Source organism: Scheffersomyces amazonensis (assembly GCF_036850825.1).
Source record: "Scheffersomyces amazonensis strain UFMG-HMD-26.3 chromosome Unknown RJT21scaffold_5, whole genome shotgun sequence".
Taxonomy (NCBI): domain Eukaryota; kingdom Fungi; phylum Ascomycota; class Pichiomycetes; order Serinales; family Debaryomycetaceae; genus Scheffersomyces; species Scheffersomyces amazonensis.
Genome location: NW_027042745.1, coordinates 597,760 through 622,841, shown reverse-complemented (window position 1 = coordinate 622,841; position 25,082 = coordinate 597,760). Strand labels below are relative to the sequence as shown.

The window sequence follows — 25,082 nt, the reverse complement described above, 5'->3', positions numbered from 1 at the left end:
TTAATTTGTTTGGCAGCATCCTTTAAAGACCTTGGCTTACTTGGACGTCCTCTACCTTTTTTGATGGCTGTTACCTTTTTGATGGATTTCCCGTTCTCTGCCAATTCTATGGCCGTAATTCCACTATTGGTTGATCTGGTAGAAACCATTTCTTTAATGTGATTGATTGATTCACAGTTGGGGTCCCCTCAATAAACCGTGAATTTATTAATTTATTTATTTATTTTATTTTTCTTTCCTTATAAATTGAAAAATATCACTTGCCTATGTTTAATATCCTGATAGATTCGATATACTCAATAAATATGGTGTTGGTATATCTGATGGACAAACGTCAGTTGAAATGAATTGGATGATTAAAGTTAAAGGGTAATTATAAAATATTTGATTTAATAACTTTCACCTAACAGACAGACAGAAAGAAAAAACAACACGAACTAGAAGAAAAAAAATTTTATGGATTAATTTTTAAAAAATAAAAATATTAAAAAATAAGTTAATGTCTCTTGAGGGGGAATATACAAAAATACTAGGGATTTACGATGAATATGAATACGATAGTCTTCTTCGTTAACTTAATGAGAAGTTATGATAAACAAACTAATTTGAAGCTGAAATGAGATGTAGCTGTTTCTACCACTCTCAAAATGCAAATTTTATAGTTATTAATGGGGCCAATATCAATTTGGGAGCTTATCCTCTGCCTTTCAACTTTAAAAGCCATTTTATTTAAATTTGGGGATAGAAATGATTTTATTTATTGAGAAATATATTTTTTAATTTTTTTTTAGAGCGACGAAAATCTCACCCCCTTTTTCCGTTGATTAGGATTTTGTTTGATAGGGGCAGAACAGACAATGCCAAATATGCTACTAAACTTTATTATTTATATTGTCATTAATGCTATTATTTTAATTAGTCCAATTAACTCAATTCAATGCCTAGGGGGTAATAAGTAGAATAAATATATCTGATTGCAAAAATTTTCAACAGCTTTCAAATTGTTTGGTTGTTGGTATAGTTTATTGTGACTATATTGCAATAAATTTAATGAAACTGATTAGTTAAATACCTCTCTTTCTCTAATGCCACTATAAACATGGTTAGTTCATAGATATACTATTGAATGGTTGGAATGAATTCTTTTCTGGTAAAGATTAACATTGAAGAAATTAATGTAAGACATTAATATCTCCAACTCGTCAATTCAAGCGGCAAATATGCGATTTATCTTACTCGTACATTCAATGAAGTTTTTACAGCTACGTCAAATTATTTGGTGGTATACGTCATGGTTCATTATGAGGAAAATTTAGCAGTGAATAACCTATTAAAAGTATCTGCTAAATAAGTCGAAATCCATAGTCCAAGACTGCTTATAATAGCAAGTAATCACAAAGCCAAAACAAAATAAAAAATTATAAAAAAAACTATTTTGTTAATCCAATTTATCGAAGACAAACATTAAAATATAGATCAATATACATTATCATTCGATTACTTCCATATCAACCGTTACATTTATGATGAACTATATGAATTCATGCTTAGAGTTATAATTTCAAAGTGAAGCAAATATGGGATACAAAATTAAATAGAGTTTCGCATAAGACTTTTCACATATGAAATAATATGTACAAAAACCACTTCATCAAATCAATTTAAGCGGCAATTTAATTTTACATTTCACCCATCATAATCAAAAGCCGATTAGAGTCATTCACCTGATAGTTAGAGTTCTGAAATTTTAATAAATAAATTAGAATAAGATGGTATGACATATGGCTAAAATACCAACTCTACCGTTATCATCTTTGTTTCATATATTGATGAAATTGATGAAATTGATAAAATGGTAATTATAACAAAAATTAAAACTGCAACTGTGCATATATATAGCACGATCGACAAAGCGGCTTAGAAACATAAATAACGCCAACAGAATGAGTGAACTAATTCTTTTGAATTTGTATTTAATCTGTATCACAAACTGTAGACGTCTGGAAGACGACCTCTTACGATATTCACACAATAAACATAATCTAATATGATCAACACATCCATTAATTTTTGTATTCTTTTTTTTTATTCTTTTTTTTTTAACCTTTTTTATTTTATAGCTAGAACTCCGAAGTACACGACCCCCCTGGACGAGTTCCCTAATTTGGAAATGATGGCCGTGACAGAAAATTGCAAAAAATGAATCCATTTGAGTCTTGTTATATGGCAGATAACAATACAGTTATACCTGCAATTTTTTTATGACAGAAGAGAAGAATCCAGTCTTTATGTATCGACCTCCAAATTATATTCTATGTCTTATGACTTCACTTCATATATTTAAAAACTGCACGTTACATCCCCATAAAATACAGACCACCAATATCATTTGAGCCACCAGATAAGAAATACTGTCAACATTTTAGGGGCTTTTCAAAATTTGCAATAAAACTATTCTCTACATTCACTCAAATATAGCGAAGTAATAAAATCTTTTATTATTTTAATAAGTATGTATTAAATATACAATGTATGAAATGAATAAATATATGTACCTATGTATAAGAAAGTAAAAATAGTAGGAAGTAAATCTAAAAAGTATTCCCAGAATACAAATTTGTTGTTAAAGGTTCATAGAAGTCATAAATTATTAGTTTCGGTAGTATATAATTTCAGTTTAGCTTAGCACGTTCACGTAATAATTTCAACTCATTATCTGATTTTTGACTCCCCTTTTCAATAATTAAATTTCTCAAAAGTTTATTCTCCATCTCCAACTGTTGGATTTTAATTTCAAATTCTTTAATTGTTTCATTAAGGGAGAATATACGATGTTCCATTTGCTTTTCTTTGAGTTTCTTCTTGATTCTGAATCTCGCACTAGCAGCCGTATTGCGACGGCGTTTATCAAGTTCAGCAGAATGAGATCCACCCGATGAACCACCTGATAACTGATCTTTAAGTGAGAAAGTGTCATCAGATTTTATAGTTAAACTAGGCGATGCTTGTAAAGTTGTTGTCGAAGATGTCATGGATACGGGACTATCATTAAAAAGTGCCCCTGTTGTTCCATTAGAGCCATTAACTATGGCATCTTCATTTGTGCTTGTACTACTGAAAGATTGAAGTTGATTATGTTGTCTGACTGGAGAATTAAAGTTTTGGCTTATTAATTGTGGAGTGTAATCGCCATTGTTATTAGAATTAGAATTTGAAGAGGAAGATCCCGGTATTGGATTACCTAATCTTGTTTGGTGTTGAGCAATTAATGCACTAAGTAAATCAATTTGATTTTGAGATAAACCAGCACTAACCAAAGAATTTTTAGCTCCTGGTGGTACAGGGAATTTTGGTAATTTTGATATATTAATATCATCTAGAACGCTGTGACCATTACTATTACTATTACCAGAATTACTAGTAGTAGTATTATTATTATTGAATGTATTTGATAGAACTAATTGTGAAGGATTATGATGAAGTTGTTGAGATTGATGTTGTTGAAGTAATTGTTGTTGGTGATGGTTATTTCCATTAAGATGTTGAAAATTTGGAGAACTATCAGTTGAAGAAGCCAAATTACTTGATAATAAAGGATCCTCACCTTCACTCTTTATGTGACCATTATCATGATTATTATGATTATTATCACCATTACCAAAAGCATCCAAATCCATTTCATCATCATCATCATCATGACCTCCTCTTCCATGTTTTGGTTTATCTTCATCAGGAAAGATAAATGAATCATCAGCAAAAGCGGCCAAATCCATTGATAATTGTCCATCTATATCCAAATTAGGGGTTAAATCTCCAGTAGACCCTCCACCATTACCAGCACCATTACTATTCATAAATGTATCAATATATACCAATTGTTCTAACAACGCCGAAGACGTTTGTTGAGAATGGTGGTTATGATGACTTGAAGATTCAAAATGATTTAGATCACTCATCTTGTAAATATATTGCTTTTGCTATACCTTGTGAATCAAAGTTGCGTATTTTACAACTGGTTGTTGTTTTTTCTTCTCGTAGTGGTTAATGATCTTAATGATTAGTCAAACTATTAACCACTAAATCCAACAAGCTATATTAATATAATATAAATACTGATATTCACAAGGATAGTGAAAATTGAAAAATTACAAAAGTATATATAAGAATATGAAAAAGAAATTTATAAATAATAATTATAATAATTATTGTTCTTATTATATTATGACTCTCCTTATTTCACCGGTATAGTAAAACAATTCCGTTACTTAACCTTTTAGCTTATTGGTTGTAAATGAATTTGTGTGGGTATAATTTTATAATGGTACCTAATAGTACTAAAGAGTCAAGGTTATTCATATATACATATAAATTTTCACCATACAACAATAATAATAATAATATTACAGCTTATACACAGTACGAGTCCTTTAATCCTTATTATCCACAATTATAATTATGCCACAACAGGTTATATATATAGAATTTAATGATTTGCAGTAGATAAAACTTGTATAAACTTGAATTTGATAACACAATGCCACGTGACTTTCTCAAATAATATGTTATTTGTTTTGGTCTCCACACTGTCTCATGTCACGTGTGTCACACTCATCGAGCATTTATAAGTATAGACTTGCCTAATCAGGTACATGCGTCCTTATATTTTGCGCCAAGTTACAAGGCGCTTTAGTTTAAAATAGGATGCGTGGGTTAATAGCTTCAAGTATAAGAGAATAATGGTACAGGAAGGGATATGGATAAGGTTATAGGTATCTGGATAATACTTGACTTGACAACTAACAATACTGTAAACTGTTCCGAACTGGAATGAAGTAATATGTCAAAGTTGCCAATGGTATTGTTAACTATAATGGTAAGAAATTATCAGCTAATGATTTTATCTTATCAACCAAATCTTAAACCTTAACTGCTTAATTATACTATGTAGAAATGTGTACAGTATATGTATTATGCAACCCCTCTTCTATTAATAAGCAAAGGAATAATCACAAAGGAAATCGGACTATAAATGCGAATCAGCCGGTCCGAAACACATCATCATTAAGGATTCAGCTGCTATTGCTACATTATATCAATTTTGATTTAAATGTGATTTTATTTTATTAATAAGCTATATAATAAAAAGTAATCTAAACTGGAAGTATAAGCGAACTAAAATCAACTAAAAAAGAACTGAAATGAGAAGAGAAGTGAATTGAATTGACTCGAGTGTGTATAACCTTCATTTGACTGGCAAATTAGTCAACCTACACATAAAGTATACAATATATTTTTATAATAAACCAAAAGACCCCATAATTAACATGTATCATCATTATATTTTTGCAGTATTTTTCTCATCACGCGCATGAACCACGTGACTCGGTAATAGACAATAATTAAGTATAAGCTTCTTAATTATGACCGACTGATGACACAGAAATATAATTACCTGATCTAACGGCTAAGGGGGATTGATTAGAAACCTTTAATCTATACTCGGCAAATGAACGGAATGAATTACCGTCAGTTGGATTCCACTTAAGTTGATGAGCAGGAGTTGCTACGATTTTAGTAGTAGCACCAGTATTAACAGCAGCTGGCTTGACTAATTTAGCAGCATAATAAGATTTAGATTCGAATTGGCGAATAATTGAAGTTGAGAAAGATCTGAAAGACATTGTATATAAATTGTTAGTTGTTATTGTTATTGGTATTATAATGGTAATATTTCAATAGCAGAAATCAAAAGAATTCAATCGATTTATATGTTATTGAAATCGGGTTAGAGGGAATACAGAAATATATTTATAATCAGAATATACGTGAAAAATTTTATTCTAGTAAACTTATCTCCTTTAAAGAAGAGGGGTGGTTAGTGGTTACAGATAGCGCGAAAAAAAAATCAGGAGGTTCGCACTTTCGTAACTGCCTAACCACAGTATGAAGTAGTAATCGTACCACCTTATTAAAGGATTGGCAAGGATCTATTACGAATTTTGACCCTGTAATTACTTCAAAGTATATATAGATTGGTTGATGGTGGCTCTTATATACTTAGGATAGTTGTAGAGAAAGTAGAGGTAATATAGTTGTAATAGAAAAATGGATTTAGGAGTTAAAAAAACTTAATTGCAATCTATTACAATCTTCCCCTCCATTATATATATATGGATAGGAGGAACTGAACGATAGCGGGTCGGACATTAAAGGCCGTTCGGATTTGGAGTTCCTTATTACGAGAAAAAAATGTAACGTCTCACTGCCGAGGAACTGTTAGAGATTAACGGACCGCAAAAATGGGAGTGTCTCTACCAATAAGCATAAGAAAGTACGTAAAGCAGCGTACTTTAACAGAGGATAGTGAGAAAGGAGACAGCGATTGATTGCGATTGAAAATCACGTGGCGAGCAACTAGTCTAATAATTAATTTTATTATTTAAATTAATTTTATTGTTAGATCCGATCAGAAGACAATTATAGATAACACTAATTAATAGTAGCAGATTATTGCTCAGTAAACAAATTCAGTGTACCGAATGGTAACCCAAGAATATTACAAACTTAGACAACTCACTATATACTCACCAATCCACTCCCCAGTACATTCGGGCCAGGTCAGGCCAGGCCAGGGAAATGGCTCAGCTCGTGGAGAGCTTTGTGACTTTTCGGAGTTTCTAAATGACTCAAGTATAAAAACACTGTCACAAATTTAACATAATTAATAAATAATTAATTAATTAGCCAAAGAAAAACAATCTTCAGCCAATCAATTTGGTTAACTATACTGAAATTACAAAAGTATTACTGCAATATTAAACCTCTTATAACTCCATGACTCAATCTAACAACAATGAACAGAGCTTAATTCTTAATTCAATTGTACTATTTTTATTGTTTTTCAAATTATATCATGATTATTTTTTTTTTCTTATGTCGGACAGCTCTGTTGCTTAGAATTTCCGTGCGTTTTCGGCGTCGGAGTGCTATAGTCAAAAAGCACCAGTTCCCCCGGTTAAATGAATCATAATCAATACAAAATGATTCATTTGCAATTGGTGAAAAATTTTCTTAAAGTCTGGAGATCAACTAGATGAGTATAAATACTGTAGAAATCACTCTAAGTAATACTATATCTATATACTAAACTATATTTATTGAACTTTAACTGACAGTGTGTCAAAACTCACTAACGTATCTTTTTCGCTCGTCTGGAAATTAACCTCCTCAACTCATCGCTCCGCTACAACCATCCTCGCTACTTATCGCCCACCCTCAAATTCAAATTTGTGTCGGGGGTTTGAAAATTAATTAAAGTATCGGGTTTTAATTTCTTTGATTTAATTTAATTTAATTTAATATTTTAATATTTTATTTTATTTCAAATTAATTCCCCTTCAAAATTTATATTCAACATACTTAACTTACTGTCAATTGAATTGAAGTGAATTGTTGTTGATATGGCTTCAATTGCAATTATAAATCCTCCCAATGATGAGTCGACTCGTCTTCAACAAATGAGAAGAGATTCGACTGTTCTTGGTCCAATGAATAAAATTCTTGTAGCAAATCGTGGTGAAATTCCTATTAGAATCTTTAGAACTGCTCATGAACTTTCTATGCAAACTGTTGCTATTTATTCTCATGAAGATAGATTATCAATGCATAGATTAAAAGCTGATGAATCTTATGTTATTGGTAAAAAGGGTCAATATACTCCAGTGGGAGCTTATTTACAAATTGATGAAATTATTAATATTGCAAAACATCATAATGTTAATATGATTCATCCTGGTTATGGATTTTTATCTGAAAATTCAGAATTTGCTAGAAAAGTTGAAGAAGCTGGAATTGCTTGGATTGGTCCAAATTATAAAACTATTGATGCTGTTGGTGATAAAGTTAGTGCAAGAAATTTAGCTATTTCAAATAATGTTCCTGTTGTTCCTGGTACTCCAGGTCCAATTGAAACTGTTGAAGAAGCTTTAACATTTGTTGAAAAATATGGTTATCCAGTAATTATTAAAGCTGCTTTTGGTGGTGGTGGTAGAGGTATGAGAGTTGTTCGTGAAGGTGATGATATTGCTGATGCCTTTAAAAGAGCAACTTCAGAAGCTAAAACTGCTTTTGGTAATGGTACTTGTTTTATTGAAAGATTTTTAGATAAACCAAAACATATAGAAGTTCAATTATTAGCAGATAATTATGGTAATGTTATTCATCTTTTTGAAAGAGATTGTTCAGTTCAAAGAAGACATCAAAAAGTAGTAGAAATTGCTCCAGCCAAGAATTTACCAAAGGAAGTTCGTGATGCAATTTTAACTGATGCAGTAACTTTAGCAAAATCAGCTAATTATAGAAATGCGGGTACAGCTGAATTTTTAGTTGATGAACAAAATAGACATTATTTTATTGAAATTAATCCAAGAATTCAAGTTGAACATACTATTACTGAAGAAATTACTGGAGTTGATATTGTTGCTGCCCAAATTCAAATTGCTGCTGGAGCATCATTACAACAATTAGGACTTTTACAAGATAAAATTACTACTAGAGGATTTGCAATTCAATGTAGAATTACTACTGAAGATCCATCTAAAAATTTCCAACCTGATACTGGTAAAATTGAAGTTTATAGATCGGCTGGTGGTAATGGAATTAGATTAGATGGTGGTAATGGATTTGCTGGTTCAATAATTAGTCCTCATTATGATTCAATGTTGGTTAAATGTAGTTGTTCTGGTTCAACTTATGAAATTGCAAGAAGAAAAATGTTGAGAGCTTTAATTGAATTTAGAATTAGAGGAGTTAAAACTAATATTCCATTTTTATTAGCTCTTTTAACTAATGAAACATTTATTAATGGAAATTGTTGGACAACATTTATTGATGATACTCCATCATTATTTCAAATGATTAGTTCTCAAAATAGAGCTACTAAATTATTATATTATTTAGCTGATTTAGTAGTTAATGGATCTTCAATTAAAGGTCAAGTTGGTGTACCAAAATTAGATGAAGAAGCTGAAATTCCTGCTATTCATGATCCACAAACTGGTCTTTTAATTGATGTTGAAAATACTCCAATTCCTCGTGGTTGGAGACAAGTATTACTTGAAGAAGGTCCAGAAATATTTGCTAAAAAGGTTCATCAATTTAATGGTACACTTTTAACTGATACAACTTGGAGAGATGCTCATCAATCTTTATTAGCTACCAGAGTAAGAACTATTGATTTATTAAATATTGCTCCAACAACAGCATTTGCACTTAATGGAGCATTTTCATTAGAATGTTGGGGTGGAGCAACTTTTGATGTTTGTATGAGATTTCTTCATGAAGATCCATGGGCAAGATTAAGAAAATTAAGAGCTTTAGTTCCAAATATTCCATTCCAAATGTTATTACGTGGAGCTAATGGAGTGGCTTATTCTTCTTTACCAGATAATGCCATTGATCAATTTGTTTTACAAGCCAAAGAAAATGGGGTTGATATTTTTAGAGTCTTTGATGCTTTAAATGATTTAGATCAATTGAAAGTTGGTATTGATGCAGTTAAAAAAGCTGGAGGAGTAGTTGAAGCAACGGTATGTTATTCTGGTGATATGCTTTTACCTGGTAAAAAATATAATTTAGAATATTATTTAAATGTTGTTGATGAAATTGTAACATTAGGAACTCATTTCTTAGGTATTAAAGATATGGCAGGTACTTTAAAACCAAAGGCTGCTACTATTTTAATTACCAAAATTAGAGAAAAATATCCTGATTTACCAATTCATGTTCATACTCATGATTCTGCAGGTACTGGAGTTGCTTCTATGGTTGCAGCTGCTAAAGCAGGTGCTGATGTAGTTGATGCTGCTTCAAATAGTATGTCAGGTATGACATCTCAACCTTCAATTAGTGCTATTTTAGCTTCTTTAGAAGGTGATATTGAAACTGGACTTTCAGATTCATTAGTAAGAGAAGTTGATAATTATTGGGCTCAAATGAGATTACTTTATTCATGTTTTGAAGCAGATTTAAAGGGTCCAGATCCTGAAGTTTATCAACATGAAATCCCCGGTGGTCAATTAACTAATTTATTATTCCAAGCTCAACAATTAGGGTTAGGATCTAAATGGGTTCAAACTAAAGAAACTTATAAAATTGCTAATCAACTTTTAGGTGATGTAGTTAAAGTTACTCCAACTTCAAAAGTGGTTGGAGATTTAGCACAATTTATGGTTTCCAATAATTTATCAGAAGAAGATGTTAATAAATTAGCTGGAGAATTAGATTTCCCTGATTCAGTATTAGATTTTATGGAAGGTTTAATGGGTACACCATATGGAGGATTCCCTGAACCATTAAGAAGTCATATTTTAGGTAATAAAAGACAAAAATTATCTTCAAGACCAGGATTAATTTTACCCCCAATTGATTTTGAAAGTATTAGAGAAGAATTAATTTCAAGATATGGTAATACAATTAAAGAAAGTGATGTTGCATCATATGTTATGTATCCAAAAGTATTTGAAGCTTATAAAAAGCAAGTTGAAAAATATGGAGTTTTATCAGTATTACCAACAAGATATTTCCTTAAACCTTGTAAGATTGGTCAAGAATTAACCGTTGATATTGAAAAGGGTAAAACATTAATTATAAAATTATTAGCAATTGGAGAAATTAGTCAACAAACTGGTACAAGAGAAGTATTTTTTGAATTAAATGGTGAAATGAGATCAGTAACTGTTGATGATAAAACTGTATCTATTGAAACTAAAACAAGACCAAAAGCATCTCAACCAAATGATGTTGGAGCACCAATGGCAGGTGTTGTTATTGAAATTAGAACAAAATCTGGTACTGAAGTTAAAAAGGGTGATCCAATTGCCGTTTTATCGGCCATGAAGATGGAAATGGTAATTTCTGCCCCTGTCTCTGGTATCATTGGTGATATCTTAATTAATGAAGGTGATTCAGTCGATGCTAATGATTTAATTACTAGTATTCATAAATAAGTTTCTTTTAATAATGACTTCTTTCAATTCTACTGCAATACGCTATTTCCATTTGTTAGTTGAAATTTTTTATCTTTACAGTTTCATATACATATAACCTATTATACATAAATATATATATTCTTATTCAATTCTATTATATTATCATTACTATTACTATCACTATCACCTATATCCACTTCGTATTCTCTTTGGTACTAATCCTCTTGAACCAGTTAATCCTAATTCTCGCCTACGTTTATTAACTGCTTCACTATCACGATGATGTTGACTACTACGATCATTATCTCTAGACTCTATACGTTTCGTCAATTGTTCATTCTCGGCCTCTAACGACTCATACTCTCGTAATAATTGTTGTTCAAGCTCAATTTTTTCTTCATAATCATCACTTTCATCTTCACCTTCACCAATTTCTTCTTCTTCATTATCTCCAATTCTATTGCCCTTCCACACCTTATCATTAATGACATCATGAGTAAAATTCGTTTGTGATAGTATTCGAATCCATTGATCTAACAATACATGTGTACTTCCACTGGCATCATTTAATTTAGCTATATTACCATTAGTAAATTTAATAGTTTGAATTAAATTAGCCATAGTTGAATTTATTCGATTCAATTGGGCAAGCTCTCTTTCTAATGCCAATTGTCGATTGGTGGTGCTGGAAGTCAGCTGACTTCGAGAACTAGAACTAGGTGGATTACTAATATGATCAGACATATCTCTACTCTATTACTTATACAGTTATCTATGGTTAATAGTAAGATTAATAGTAAGATTAATGAGTTTGTTTATAAACAAATGCGCAAAAGCGAAAATAAGAAAAAGTCCGGCATACTGCCCCAAATGCTCCGAAATAGGCATGAATTTTCAAAATCTATCAAAACTGACAATATACAAATTATCAATAATAACTCGTAGCGATACTGTAATTAATATGAGTCAAGTGGATGTTGAACCGGAAAATGATTTATCTACAGCATTACCCACCCGATGGGAGATTGAACTTGAATTTGTTCAATCATTAAGTAATATTCAATATTTGAATTATCTAGCTCAAAGTAATCATCTTCAAGATCCAAAATTTATAAATTATTTAAAATATCTTCAGTATTGGACTCAACCAGAATATGCTAAATATCTTGTATATCCTAATTGTTTACATATATTAACTTTATTACAAAATAAAGAATTCAGAGAATCTATTGTTAATCCTGAATTTATGAATAATTTAATGAATGATATGGTTAAAAGATGGCAAGATGCTGATTCTAATGTATTAACTCCATTATCCTCACAACAACCTCCAACCACAACTGATCCTGTAGCCAATTCTACTCCAGCTAATACTGTAGGTGATAAAAATAACAACGTTAATACCATTACAGCATCTACAATGACACCTGAAAATTCACTAGAAACTGAAACTTCAAATACTAATACAATTACAATTGAAAATAGGAATGGTGCTGATGATAATCAAGATATACAGCATGAAAAAATTTCAGGCGCAGCTGAGGATCAAGCAAAACCTGATATATGAATGGTTTATACTTACAGATAAGACAGACAAACAGAACAGCAACAAGCAAGCATAGTATACGCCTAAAGTATCCTTAACCAAAAAAGGGGTCTTCATCTTTAGCTTATCAGCCTTGTTATACTTAATAAAGTATGACAGTTCAGGCGCAGTAGAAGAATATAATTATGTAGAATTTGTCCTAGATCAGTTACTGGTCGGAATCCTTTATCTAATTAGGGCACAATTCCGCTTACGTACATTATTTACTTAGAGTATATAGGTATATTACATGAATAATTGACACATTTATAAGGGCTATACTAGATTTAATAGATTAAGCTACAATAATAATGGAGTTTCAATTCTCATGGAGATGCATGGTGCATAACGGACTTGATGAGACACCAACTCGTAAAGTTAACAATGCGTCCATAAGTTTATTTTTGGCTCCAAATGGCTGCGCCTTCATAGTTACTTATAATGGGTTAAGTGCGTACAACAGCAGCCTTACCAAATTCATCAAAGGTGCATGTGAGTGAAAAGGAGATTAACCAGAAATATATTAGCGAATCCTTTAAGTCCACTAGTCTAATTCTATTTTTAGCACGAAATGGCTGTGCAACTAAAAATAGTCCTAGGGAGTTAAATTTAGTTATTTCACCTCTATCAATAGAATGAATGAAGTTGAGTAGAAGATCAAACAGCTTTTGAATAGATAGCAAACAAGTACTAATTGCATATGCTAAGAATAATCAAAGTTAATATAGTACATAAGTTAAGCCAAGTAAAGCAAAGCTAAGCTTAGTAAAGTCAGGACATGGCTGAAACTTCCGCGCAACCCCAGTGTAAAATTTTTAATGGAACAAACGGCTAACCATGACAACATCTTAGTAATATCCGTGATATCACACAAATAAAACGTAGATCTAATAACCCCAACTTCAACATTCAATGCTATTGTCCAGTTATTCCATTCTGGAATCTCTTAATATTTTATAAATATTTTAAGTTTGGCTTACGGACCGAACTGGAACCGTTTATGTAAGCGGTAGTTTTTATCCTTTTGAGCATGCAAAATAGAAAATGCAATCATAGTAAATCACAAAAATGTGACTTCACATTAAAATAGAGATATTAATAACCTTTCAAATATACATATCCATAATTAACTTATGTAGCTTCTCCGGATAGGAAAACAATAAATTTCTAACTAAAATGATACCGTTTTCTCATTGCTCTAAAAAGCCTCTGCTGCATAATATTTCAAATATATATATATATATATATTTATATATATACATGGATTTCCCTGTTTAAGATAGAGAAATATATCCACTTTTAATTTATTTAATATATTTAATATCGCAATATAGATATTATATCTTATAGTCTTTAACTATTGTCATTGATAGTAAAACCAATTTTATATTTTTTCTTAAAAAACCCCCTAACATGAGTGCAAAATATATAAAGAATTTAGAGCTACTACAGAATAAATCCAATTTGAAAAATATCAATATTAAGAAATTCAAACCATCCATATTAATTCTGAAATTTGCAGTAGTGATTTATAATATCATATTTAATACCCTAGATGTTATTTTGCATCAAGTTCTCCTCCGTGGGAAATTATCCAGAACCATTCCTTATTCGTTTGGTTGTTTAATATTAGATGCTTGCATAATTTGGATATTAATATCAGAGAGGATAAATGAAAAGAGGGAAATTGCAAACAAAAAATGGACCAAGTATATGAGGTTTATAAAATACTTTAGATATCTTGTGTGGACTTTTCTTTTTATAATTATAATCTTGAAAGTTGTCATATTAGCATCTGGTAAGAGTATTCATCAATTAAAAATAAATGAAAGTAAAAAGTCTGCTTATGTTATAGTCTTTGTAATATGTACAGTTATCGACATTGCATTATTATCCTTTTGGTGGGAAGAAAAATTGAAATCAGTGTATGCTTTATTTACTGGAATTCAATTAGTTCAAATACTCTTTGCAATTGCTATAATACAAATTAATCTAAATTTGATAAATGTGTATCCAGGTTCATCAATTAAGAGAGTACACAATCTTTATATTTTTACTTCATGTTTCTGTATTAGTCAAGCGGTATATGGTGCTATTTTAGGAGGAGTTTTAAATGAAGAAAATAGATTAAATGAATTAATGGGTAAAATGCTAACATTATCTAACATCTTTCAAGGTTTATTATTGACTCTTGTTACTATATGTTTTATAACCATGCTTTGTTTCTCAAACAGTCTCCTCAATAGTTATGGTGATATTCCTGCAAGTTTACCTATTATATATGGTTGTGTTATAATTTTAGGACTTATGTCATTAGCTTGTACAAGATATTTTAGAAGAAGGAAACCAATCACGGATTTAGTGGTGGAAGAATATGACTTACTGGCATTGACACCTCAACAAAAAGCAGGCTGGTCAAAATTAATAAATCTTAATTACAGATACAATAGTGGAATTAGTGGTGAAGCTATAATATCTTTAATGGAAAATTATTCCAATAATTCAACTATAGATGGAGTTAGATTCAAAATATTGAGAGTATTTAAGAGTTGTAATCTGGGAGAAGAAATAAATTCAGAGAAAGAAGGAGCAGAAATGGATAATAATAACAATAATAACAACAACAACAATAAGAATAATAAAAAGAATGCTAATGCTGATCTTGAAAAGAATCCATCAATTCCTGAACCAAAATCTCTAAGAAAGAGTTATGATAACACTGCTGTGTCCAAAGCTTGGGAATCATTCGATAAGGAATCAGTTGTTTTTTCTCATACTGTAGAGACATCTAGTTCTTCAGAACAAAGTTTAGATGAATTCAAACCTTTATCTAAAAATCAATTAAAGAGATTAGCTAAAAAGAAATCGAAACAACAAAAGATGGAAGATATCGAAGAGTTACAAAAGAACCTGGTAAAATTCTATAATGACTTGAAATGCACGGAAGCTTTAACATTGTTGACAATAATAGATTCATTTGATTTAGCAGAAAGAATTCCTGGTAAAATTGGTGAATATTTATCAAAATGGTTTGGCAGGAACTCTAAATATCCTATATTATGCATAAAGTTTGGATTGCTTGGATTCCATTGGCCATTCAAAAGATCAACAGTTTATTGTAGTTCAACCAGAAAACCTGTTGCTAGAAGTGCTGCAGTTATGTATTCCATTAATGAATGGAATAAAACCAATGAAAAGTGTACTGTGCTATTAGACCCAACATATAAAGATGACTTTTCTGAACCCGGTATTGGCTTGAGTGGATGGTATAAAATCAACTTACCTAATTCACATGTTATTGATTTAAGACCATATATGAATAAAACCATTGATCAATATTATAAAGCTGTTAAATACAGAAATCATGATAATGTATTCCGTGAAGAGCATGGTGAAGTTGTTGAAACATTTGAATTTAATGAATCAAATTGTGAAGAAGTAATTACATTAAATCAATTTATTTCACAATCAAGAACTAGTACTGGCCAATCAGATACTTTAATAAAACCACATTGGAAATTTGTATCACACTTGGGAAATTTCTCAAATGAAAATAAATATAGATCAATTGTATTTCTTAAAGTCAATGGTCAATTAGTTGCTTCTTGTGTTATATTCAGATTAGGTGATACAATTACTTCTGATATTCAAGGATTAAATCATGAGGTAAGTAAAAAATATAGAGCTTATTTTGTAATGATGCAAGAAGTTATAAAAATAGCACTAAGAGAAAAGGTTTCATTTGTGGATTTTGGTCCAACTACAGAGAATGCAAAAGTTGATATTGGCTGCAAAGTCGTTCCTTTGGTTGGATCATTATCGGCAAGAAATCCTGTTTTATCTCCGATTATTAGACTAGCTGCAGCTAATGTAAGTGTATAATACAAATTTCATTCTGGATATATCCAGTCCCATATAGAAAGATATATATATATATATATATATATAAATATTTATAAGTAAATAAATTATTTGAAGTCAAGTTAATTAGTGTTGGGTTAAGTTTTCTCAATTCGACACGACCACTTAAAATTTGGGGCAAGGTTGGATTGGAAAAATGTGTGCCACCTCATTAAAGGGTATACCTTCAGATTCTTAACAGATTAGTTGTGTAGATGCAATGTCAACTTCATCTACCAAGGGCGTATATGATAAGCATTTTAGTGCTATTAGTCAATTTTCTAATCGATTAAATCATATCTATAAAATTTCATTATTAGAATTTTTATATTTTATATCATTTGTAGTTAATTTTGGGCTTGGGAAAATAGTTCATTTACTATCACCAGAAGAAGAAGTTTATAATTATTACAATGATAAGAAGAATATCTTAAATCAATTATTTGTTAAAAAGGGTTGGGGATGGACAACATTAGTGATAACATTATTTTATGCATGCATTTTACAATCCAAAAATATAACCAATAAACTGATAAAGGTGAGAAATGCAATTATACGATTTGTTTTAGTTACAATTTGGTGGATATTTTTCACTCAATGGTGTTTTGGGTTACCAATAATGGATAAAATATTTATTCTTACAGGAGGGAAATGTGTTATTGAACATAAGGATGTGGTGCATAAACATTCTCATCTAATTCAATTCTTTCAAGAAATTGAGAATGGATTTGAATCATCAATCATATCATCATATTCATGTAGAAAGTTACGAGGAAATTGGGAAGGAGGTCATGATCCATCTGGACATGTATTTTTAATGATTCATTCATCATTATACTTGTTTTTAGAAACATTACCATATTGGAAATCATGGACACATTTAATAAATGAGGTTAAAAATGTTATTAATAAATTAAAGACAAGTAATAAATCCGTGCCAGAAAAAGTAGTAGACATTTTATATTTTATAATTGATAATCCACATGTAGTGATTATTCAATTGATCTCATTGTGGTGGTTTATGTTATTCATGACAAATATTTATTTCCATTCTCTTGGAGAGAAGTTTGTGGGATTATTATTTGGATATGCTGGAGTTACAGTTGTGTATTATGTGCCACGATTATTAGTTAGTAATAAAAATAAGGATCAATGAGTAATAAGATAGAATTTATAGGTAATATATAATAGTGCAGAGAGCAGAACAGCGGAGCAGCAGAGCAGCACTACAGTACTGTACAGTAGTACAGCAGTACAGTAGTACAGCAGTACAATATAGAGTATATTCTTACTTCTAACGGTCATGTGCACAAACACGAGAAGAAAGATATGTGCATCAATCAAACCTGAATGTTAAGCACCAAACGGCTGATGGGAACTGTATGTAAATTTAACATAAATAAAATAAATTTAAATTAGGTTTAAATTAAACTAATCGGTCGTAAACCACAACAGACGAATAACAATTAACAATTAACAATTTACAACAATGCAACACGTTACGATATGATTTAAACTATAACAAATAAAAAAGTAACAAGTAATAAATAATAAATAATTGTCTTCGTCAAAAAAGGGGGTACCGTGACACGGGACGCGTTAAATATAATTTATAATTTGAGATAAACAAACCCGTGTAAAATCAAAACAAACGCCATTCGCTCTCCACAATTCGTCTCACCTGAGACCTCCTTAACTATGAACATGTTATCGTGTAACAGGACTCGCATTCCGACATTATTCCTATTTGGGACATAAGGGGGTATTTAGTATTTAGTATTTAGAATTTTCAATTTACAATTTAGTATTGTGAGCCGCTTTATACAAAATCTGTCTGTCTCTCTCTCTGTCTGTCTCTGATGGGTTGACAAGTGCCGTCGTTGATGTTTCATTTCCATTTCCATTTCCATTTCCATTTCCTTTTCTACTTCACTTTACTTTACTTTACTTTAGAATCATCATCACTGTTCTTTACACCAACCAGCTTTAATTGACTTAATAATCATCACATAAACTTACCGAGGATGATGTTATTCATACTAATATTCCATATATTTATGGTATCATTAAGTCAAGGTCAAGTTTATATTGGGTTCCCATTTAATGAACAATTACCAAATGTGGCAAGAATAAATGAACCTTATTCATTTACTTTAGCTAATATAACTTATAAATCTTCAAATAATGCTCCTATTACTTATACTGCCACTAATTTACCAACTTGGTTATATTTTGATGGAAATTCAAGAACTTTTACTGGAACTCCATCGGTAAATGATGTATCTGAATTTGAAATTACTTTATCAGGAACTGATACTTCTGATAATTCAATAATTTCAAATAATTATTCAATGATTGTTTCAAATGATACTGGTTTACATTTAAGTTCTCCAAATATAATGTTTACTCAAATTGCTCAATATGGTCAAACTAATGGAGCTGATGGTTTAGTTGTATCTCAAGGTCAAACAATAAATATTAAATTTGATCAATCAGTATTTGAATCTTATCCAAATTCAAATCGTCCAATAATTGCTTATTATGGTAGATCTGCTGATAGATCTTCTTTACCACCTTGGATTGAATTTAATTCAAATGATTTATCATTTTCTGGTACAGTACCTTATGTAGTATCTGATATTGCCCCATCTTATGAATATTCATTTGCATTTATTGGATCTGATTATTATGGTTATGCTGGAGCAGCCGGAATTTTTAATATAATTATTGGAGCTCATCAATTAAGTACTTCATTAAATGATACAATAAAAATTAATGGAACTTATAATGGACAATTTGAAATAAATATCCCTATTTTTACTGATGTTTATTTAGATGGTACACAAATAACTCAAGGAAATATTTCTTCAGTTTATCCTGAAAATTTACCAGATTTTATTCAATTTGATAATCAAAAATATACTTTATCTGGTACATTTCCTGATAGTGAAACTTTTGATAATTTTACTATTATAGTTGAAGATATTTATCAAAATACTGTACAATTACCTTATTCATTTGATGCTATAAATTCAGTATTTACTATGAATAATTTACCAAATGTAAATGCAACAAGAGGTAAATTCTTTGAATATCAAATTTTACAATCTGATTTTACAAATTTTCAAAATACAAATGTTTCAGTAAATTTTGATTCAACAAATTGGTTAACTTTTACTCAATCAAATTTAACTTTTACTGGTCAAACTCCTAATGATTTTAATAATTTACAAGTCAATGTTAATGCTCAATCGAATTTTGGTAATGAAAGTAAAAGTTTTAATATTATTGGTGTTGATAAATTGGAAACTACTTCTTCTTCTTCTTCAGTTAGTTCTTCATCTACTAGTTCAAGTTCTCACACAAGTTCACAAACAACTTCTACTAGTTCTGCTACTTCAACTGCTACTACTACAGCTACTACTAACTCTGATAAATCTAAATCTAAATCTTCAACTAATAAGAAAGCCCTTATAATTGGTCTTGCAGCCGGTATTCCTGGATTTATAGCCTTAGTTGCAGCTATATTCTTATTCTGTTGTTGCTTAAAAAGAAGAAAGAATAAAAAGAATACTGATAATGAAAAGGGGACAATTCCACCATCTAGTCCTGAATTATCAGGACCTGGATTTGGTACTACTATTAATAAAGCAAATAAATATGATCAAGAAGATGAAGATGATGAAGAAGAAGATGCTAAACAATTATCTTCATTAAACGCATTGAAATTAGATAATTTTGATGCAGAAAGTACTTCATCATCATTAACTCAAGTTGATTCAAATGATTCTAAATATGTTGATGCCAATGATAAACCCATAAAATCTTGGCGAGCTAAAGATGGATCTGATAATAAAAATCCATTTAGAAAATCAGATGCATCACTTAGTACGGTAAATACTGAACAATTATTTTCAGTTAGATTAGTTGATGATGGATCTTATAGATATTCTCAAGGTTCATTATTATCACCTAATTATATGAGTAATAATTCATTAAATGGACTTTTAACAAGAGATACATCAGGAAATATTCAAAGATTAGATAGTGATGGAAATATAGTTGAATCTAATCATTCAACTAGTCCTAAAAAGGAAAAGGGAATGTCTCGAGATACATCTAATTTAGATATATTAGTTGAAGAAAATTCTCGAGATTATAGTAATAATACTATATATCATAGTGCTAAAAATGAAAATGAAGATGAAGATCATCATCATCATCAATTAGGTCCAGATGATACAGAAGGAACCATAAGTCATTTATTAAATAAATTTACTATTAATTCCCATTCCAATTCTGGTAGTGAGAATGATATAAGTCAATATAATAATGATATAGATGATGATACAGATAATGAAAATGAAAATGATCATAATCATGATCTGTATCTTAATGGATTTAAAGCCACTAAAGATTCTAATGGAGAATTTAAATGGACTACCAATACTAGTAGAACCAATTTAATAACTCCAACTAGTGATAAATTTGATACTAATGATACTCCAACCACAAAAGTAAATCCATCACCAATGAATCATTCGAATCATTCGAATTATTCCGGATTATCACTTCATTCTAATAATTCTGAACAATTTTTAATTAATAATAATAATCCCAATAATAATAGTAAAGGAGGATCTAATATAACATTAAAGGCTACTAGTCCTGCTAAAGTAAAATTGGTTGAATTTACCAGAAAGGGAAGTTTACGAGAATCAGCTTACGAGCCAGATTATAATTTCCGAGAACAACGAGGTCAAATTCATAATAATGATAGTGATTAATCGTTAGTGTTTTCGTCATTTTGCATCTATTCATATTTCATTTGTTTTTCTAATTTCTAATAGTTTGTTTGTTTGTCTTTTTATTCATTTCCGGATTCTCTACGTCGTTTTTAGTGTTGTTTTTATATTTATTAGTAGCCTGTATAATATATTCGATTACTTAATTACTTTAGTTAATCAGTTGTAGTTGTAGTTGGCTTAGGTAATGTACCAACATAATAAGCCGTATCTTGAGCTCTTCTTCTACCTCCAATATAAGTCATCATTTCTGAATAAGTTTGAGGAATTACTGATGTATAACCATTCTTATTATTACCATTTCCATAAGATTCCTTGGGAACAAAAAATGAATAAATAAAAGTTCCTGATTCTTTACCTTCACCAGTATCAACATTTCTAATTCTTGTATCAACTTTAACTTGAATTAAAGTACCTGGTTCCGATAAAAATGCTTCAGGATTTTTTGATAAAGTATTTGTTGCAGGTAATCTAAAATTAAATGGAGAATCGGCATCAATATCTTCAGGACCTTCATGAATATGTTCTGTATAAGATATTGAAGCATCCATTGAACATACTGAACCTACCGGTACAGGAGCTTTAAAAGTTGTTGAATCTAATGAAACAAATCTTGGACCTGCTCCTGAAAATCCTGCCGCACAACAATAAGCTAATTCAAATGATTGTCTTAATAAATAACCTCCAAAAATCATATAGGAATGTCTATTTCTATATTGAGGTTGCATAAAAATTGTTGAAGATATTTTAGTATCTTTCATAAATTCAATTCCCTTTGGATGTTCTCTATTTTCAAATGATTTTGATGATAACCACATATCATAAATTAATCTATTTTCTTCATCAGTTGGTTGAATTAATGTTGCCTTTTTACCTGCAAGTTTCTTTTTGGCATTATGAGATTCTGCTCTTCTATAATCTAACCATTCTTGTTCCTTAACTGGTAATAATCTATTTATTGCAAATGATTTATGAGTAATTGGATTTCTTGCAACAAATGTAAAATTTGCCGTTAAAAATATATTAGATTTTGGTAAAGTATCTTCAGTAATATTTTCTGGTACACTATCTTCAAATGCATAACCTCTAACCGTAATTTCCATTGATGATCTACCAGTCCAAGTACATGCACCAGCTAAAACAAAATTATAATTACTAATTTCATCAACTTTTTTAACCATATAAATTCTATCAACACTAGCAGTAACATTGACTGGTTCAGCAGGTGAACAATGTCTATAAGCAATTCTACCTGCTAAAGCATCTAAATCTTGAAATAATTGTCCTGCTCTTAATCTACCATAAGCATTTATATATGCATCACATAACCATTGATCTTCTTTAAATGGTAAAATTAAATAAGAAAATGAATCGGCTCGAGTCTTTTCACTAATTTCAGTTGTCTTAGGTGTTACATAACTATAACTATCAAGAACTTTACCTTCTTTTAATTGTTTTTCTCGTTCTCTTAATGCATCAATCCAAGTAACTTTATTTGGTTGCTTTTGACTATCTCTTGAATCAGCTAATATAGTGGCAGCAGCATCCGCTGCATCGGCTGCATCATCCGATCCAGCAACATCAGGTCGATGAAAATTATCTTGAACACTACCAGAATTAAATCTTAATGAATTTCTTGAACTCAAGTTTGACAAAATTGGGAGAGTAATCGATGATCTTATACTACGATGAATGAATTTTGACTGTCTAATTGTTGAAAGCATTTTAATCAGTTACTATTATGGAGGTATATAGAAATAACAAAATTTTTTCAATTCAATGGCTCACAATTTATCACCTTATATAGTCTTCCAGTTTTAGTTCATCCAACCATATAAAAGGAGGGGTTTATCTAAAATAAAGCTTAATCGGAAAATCGGGGGTTCGCGTGCACGTGACACATGCGGCTGGATAGCAAGGAGTTCCGGGATAGATTAGCCAGTAAGTCACGCGACGAGGGGCATCCCAACAATTGCCTACAACAAAGATTTAAACATAATAATTAATAGCTTATATACTATACAAATTATACAGTATACAGTATAAAGTAATGATAATAGATAGGTAAAGAAAGAAAGAAAGAAAGATCAAATTACGCTGCCAAGAGAGGGGAGAGACATTATATACCTTCTATCAGATTTGCAACCAACAACATATTCGTCATATACGACCAACAATTGCATTTGTTGGTTAGTGTTAGTTGAAAGGACGGATCCGTCATCCGCCGATAAAAATATAATAAATATAAAATGTTCCGGGATTGATGTAAGATGGATGGTTTTTGTTTGGATCGCGTCCTGTATACACTCGACCCAATGGACAAATAAATCCGAAAAAATCCAGCGGTCCTCATCTGTCCGTCCCGTGCGGACCTGGTTTAGGCCATAGATTCTCATAGTTAAGCAGCCAAACTGGTACCAGTCGAAAAATGTAAAAATAAAAAAAATCGAAATTTTAATTATCAACATCTCTAGCAATCATTGATCGACTCACATTCACATTAAAACAAATATATAGTAATGGCTCCTAAATTATCATCGGTTGCTAAGACAGCTCAATTAGCTGCTTCAGCTTTAAAATCCAATGCTGTTAGATCATCATTAAAATATTCTGGTCAATATCAAGCTTTAAGAATGATTAATGGAACTCGTGCTGCATCATCTCCAGCTGAAAAGAAAACTATTACTATTAGAGATGCTTTAAATGCTGGTCTTGCTGAAGAATTAGATCGTGATGATGATGTTTTCTTAATGGGTGAAGAAGTTGCTCAATATAATGGTGCTTATAAAGTTTCAAGAGGTTTATTAGATAGATTTGGTGAAAGAAGAGTTATTGATACTCCAATTACTGAAATGGGTTTTACTGGTTTAGCTGTTGGTGCAGCTTTACATGGTTTAAAACCAGTTTTAGAATTTATGACCTTTAATTTTGCTATGCAAGCCATTGATCAAATTGTTAATTCTGCTGCTAAAACTTATTATATGTCTGGTGGTACTCAACCTTGTAATATTACTTTTAGAGGTCCAAATGGTGCTGCTGCTGGTGTTGCTGCTCAACATTCTCAATGTTATGCTGCTTGGTATGGTTCAATTCCAGGTTTAAAAGTTGTTTCTCCTTATTCTGCTGAAGATTATAAAGGTTTAATTAAAGCTGCTATTAGAGATCCAAATCCAGTTGTTTTCTTAGAAAATGAAATTGCTTATGGTGAAACTCATGAAATTTCAGAAGAAGCTTTATCAACTGATTTTATTTTACCAATTGGTAAAGCCAATATTGAAAGAGAAGGTACTGATCTTACTTTTGTATCTCATTCAAGATCAGTTAAATTCTGTTTAGAAGCTGCTGAAACTTTAGAAAAACAATATGGTGTTAAAGCTGAAGTCATTAATTTAAGATCAATTAAACCATTAGATGTTCCAACCATTGTTGAATCTGTTAAAAAGACAAATCATTTAGTTACTGTTGAAGCCGGTTTCCCAGCCTTTGGTGTTGGATCTGAAATCGTTGCTCAAGTCATGGAATCTGAAGCTTTTGATTACTTAGATGCTCCAGTTGAAAGAGTTACTGGTTGTGAAGTCCCAACTCCATACGCTAAGGAATTAGAAGATTTTGCTTTCCCAGATGAACCAACTGTCGTTAGAGCCGCCAGAAAGGTTTTAGGTTTATAAATTTGTAATTAATCTCACCCAATCTTCATAGTCATCAATCATCTATTCGAACAGATAAATAAATCATCTTAATATCAATCTGTAATACATATTAGAGTTACTGTAATTGTAATTGTAGTTGTAATTGTAATTGTAA

At 30.7% G+C, this 25,082-nt stretch overlaps 10 protein-coding genes across 10 annotated transcripts; 6 read left to right on the top strand and 4 right to left on the bottom strand. All coding sequences in view use genetic code 12, as the record gives it.

Annotated features, from left to right (window-relative positions):
- Nucleotides 1-2,446: 2,446 nt before the first annotated feature.
- Nucleotides 2,447-4,123, bottom strand: MET4 (Met4p). The gene has a single exon (XM_064884692.1). The coding sequence runs from the start codon at nt 3,954-3,956 to the stop codon at nt 2,673-2,675; it is 1,284 nt and encodes a 427-aa protein (XP_064737284.1). The 5' UTR covers nt 3,957-4,123; the 3' UTR covers nt 2,447-2,672.
- A 742-nt stretch (nt 4,124-4,865) lies between these two features.
- Nucleotides 4,866-5,681, bottom strand: RJT21DRAFT_3214 (uncharacterized protein; the record flags this gene model as incomplete). The annotated part of the gene is made up of 2 exons (XM_064884161.1): nt 4,866-4,915; nt 5,426-5,681. The coding sequence occupies 2 exons, from the start codon at nt 5,679-5,681 to the stop codon at nt 4,866-4,868; spliced, it is 306 nt and encodes a 101-aa protein (XP_064737283.1).
- A 1,474-nt stretch (nt 5,682-7,155) lies between these two features.
- Nucleotides 7,156-11,131, top strand: PYC2 (pyruvate carboxylase 2). Its single transcript, XM_064879870.1, has one exon. The coding sequence runs from the start codon at nt 7,461-7,463 to the stop codon at nt 11,004-11,006; it is 3,546 nt and encodes a 1,181-aa protein (XP_064737282.1). The 5' UTR covers nt 7,156-7,460; the 3' UTR covers nt 11,007-11,131.
- Nucleotides 11,132-11,771, bottom strand: DUO1 (Duo1p). Its single transcript, XM_064882200.1, has one exon. It carries the CDS (start codon nt 11,730-11,732, stop codon nt 11,172-11,174), a length of 561 nt encoding a protein of 186 aa, XP_064737281.1. The 5' UTR covers nt 11,733-11,771; the 3' UTR covers nt 11,132-11,171.
- A 229-nt stretch (nt 11,772-12,000) lies between these two features.
- SOH1 (Soh1p) lies at nt 12,001-12,270 on the top strand (the record flags this gene model as incomplete). The annotated part of the gene is made up of 1 exon (XM_064885217.1): nt 12,001-12,270. A coding segment is annotated over one exon (270 nt), but the record flags the coding sequence as incomplete, so codon positions are not given.
- Nucleotides 12,271-13,871: 1,601 nt separating this feature from the next.
- RJT21DRAFT_121745 (uncharacterized protein) lies at nt 13,872-16,556 on the top strand. Its single transcript, XM_064882199.1, has one exon. The coding sequence runs from the start codon at nt 13,987-13,989 to the stop codon at nt 16,453-16,455; it is 2,469 nt and encodes an 822-aa protein (XP_064737279.1). The 5' UTR covers nt 13,872-13,986; the 3' UTR covers nt 16,456-16,556.
- RJT21DRAFT_121743 (uncharacterized protein) lies at nt 16,497-18,040 on the top strand. Its single transcript, XM_064882198.1, has one exon. It carries the CDS (start codon nt 16,694-16,696, stop codon nt 17,627-17,629), a length of 936 nt encoding a protein of 311 aa, XP_064737278.1. The 5' UTR covers nt 16,497-16,693; the 3' UTR covers nt 17,630-18,040.
- An 11-nt stretch (nt 18,041-18,051) lies between these two features.
- AXL2 (Axl2p) lies at nt 18,052-21,347 on the top strand. The gene has a single exon (XM_064884689.1). The coding sequence runs from the start codon at nt 18,498-18,500 to the stop codon at nt 21,258-21,260; it is 2,763 nt and encodes a 920-aa protein (XP_064737277.1). The 5' UTR covers nt 18,052-18,497; the 3' UTR covers nt 21,261-21,347.
- RJT21DRAFT_46548 (uncharacterized protein) lies at nt 21,348-23,400 on the bottom strand. Its single transcript, XM_064884690.1, has one exon. It carries the CDS (start codon nt 23,000-23,002, stop codon nt 21,434-21,436), a length of 1,569 nt encoding a protein of 522 aa, XP_064737276.1. The 5' UTR covers nt 23,003-23,400; the 3' UTR covers nt 21,348-21,433.
- PDB1 (pyruvate dehydrogenase (acetyl-transferring) subunit E1 beta) lies at nt 23,401-25,053 on the top strand. Its single transcript, XM_064884691.1, has one exon. The coding sequence runs from the start codon at nt 23,798-23,800 to the stop codon at nt 24,944-24,946; it is 1,149 nt and encodes a 382-aa protein (XP_064737275.1). The 5' UTR covers nt 23,401-23,797; the 3' UTR covers nt 24,947-25,053.
- Nucleotides 25,054-25,082: the final 29 nt, after the last annotated feature.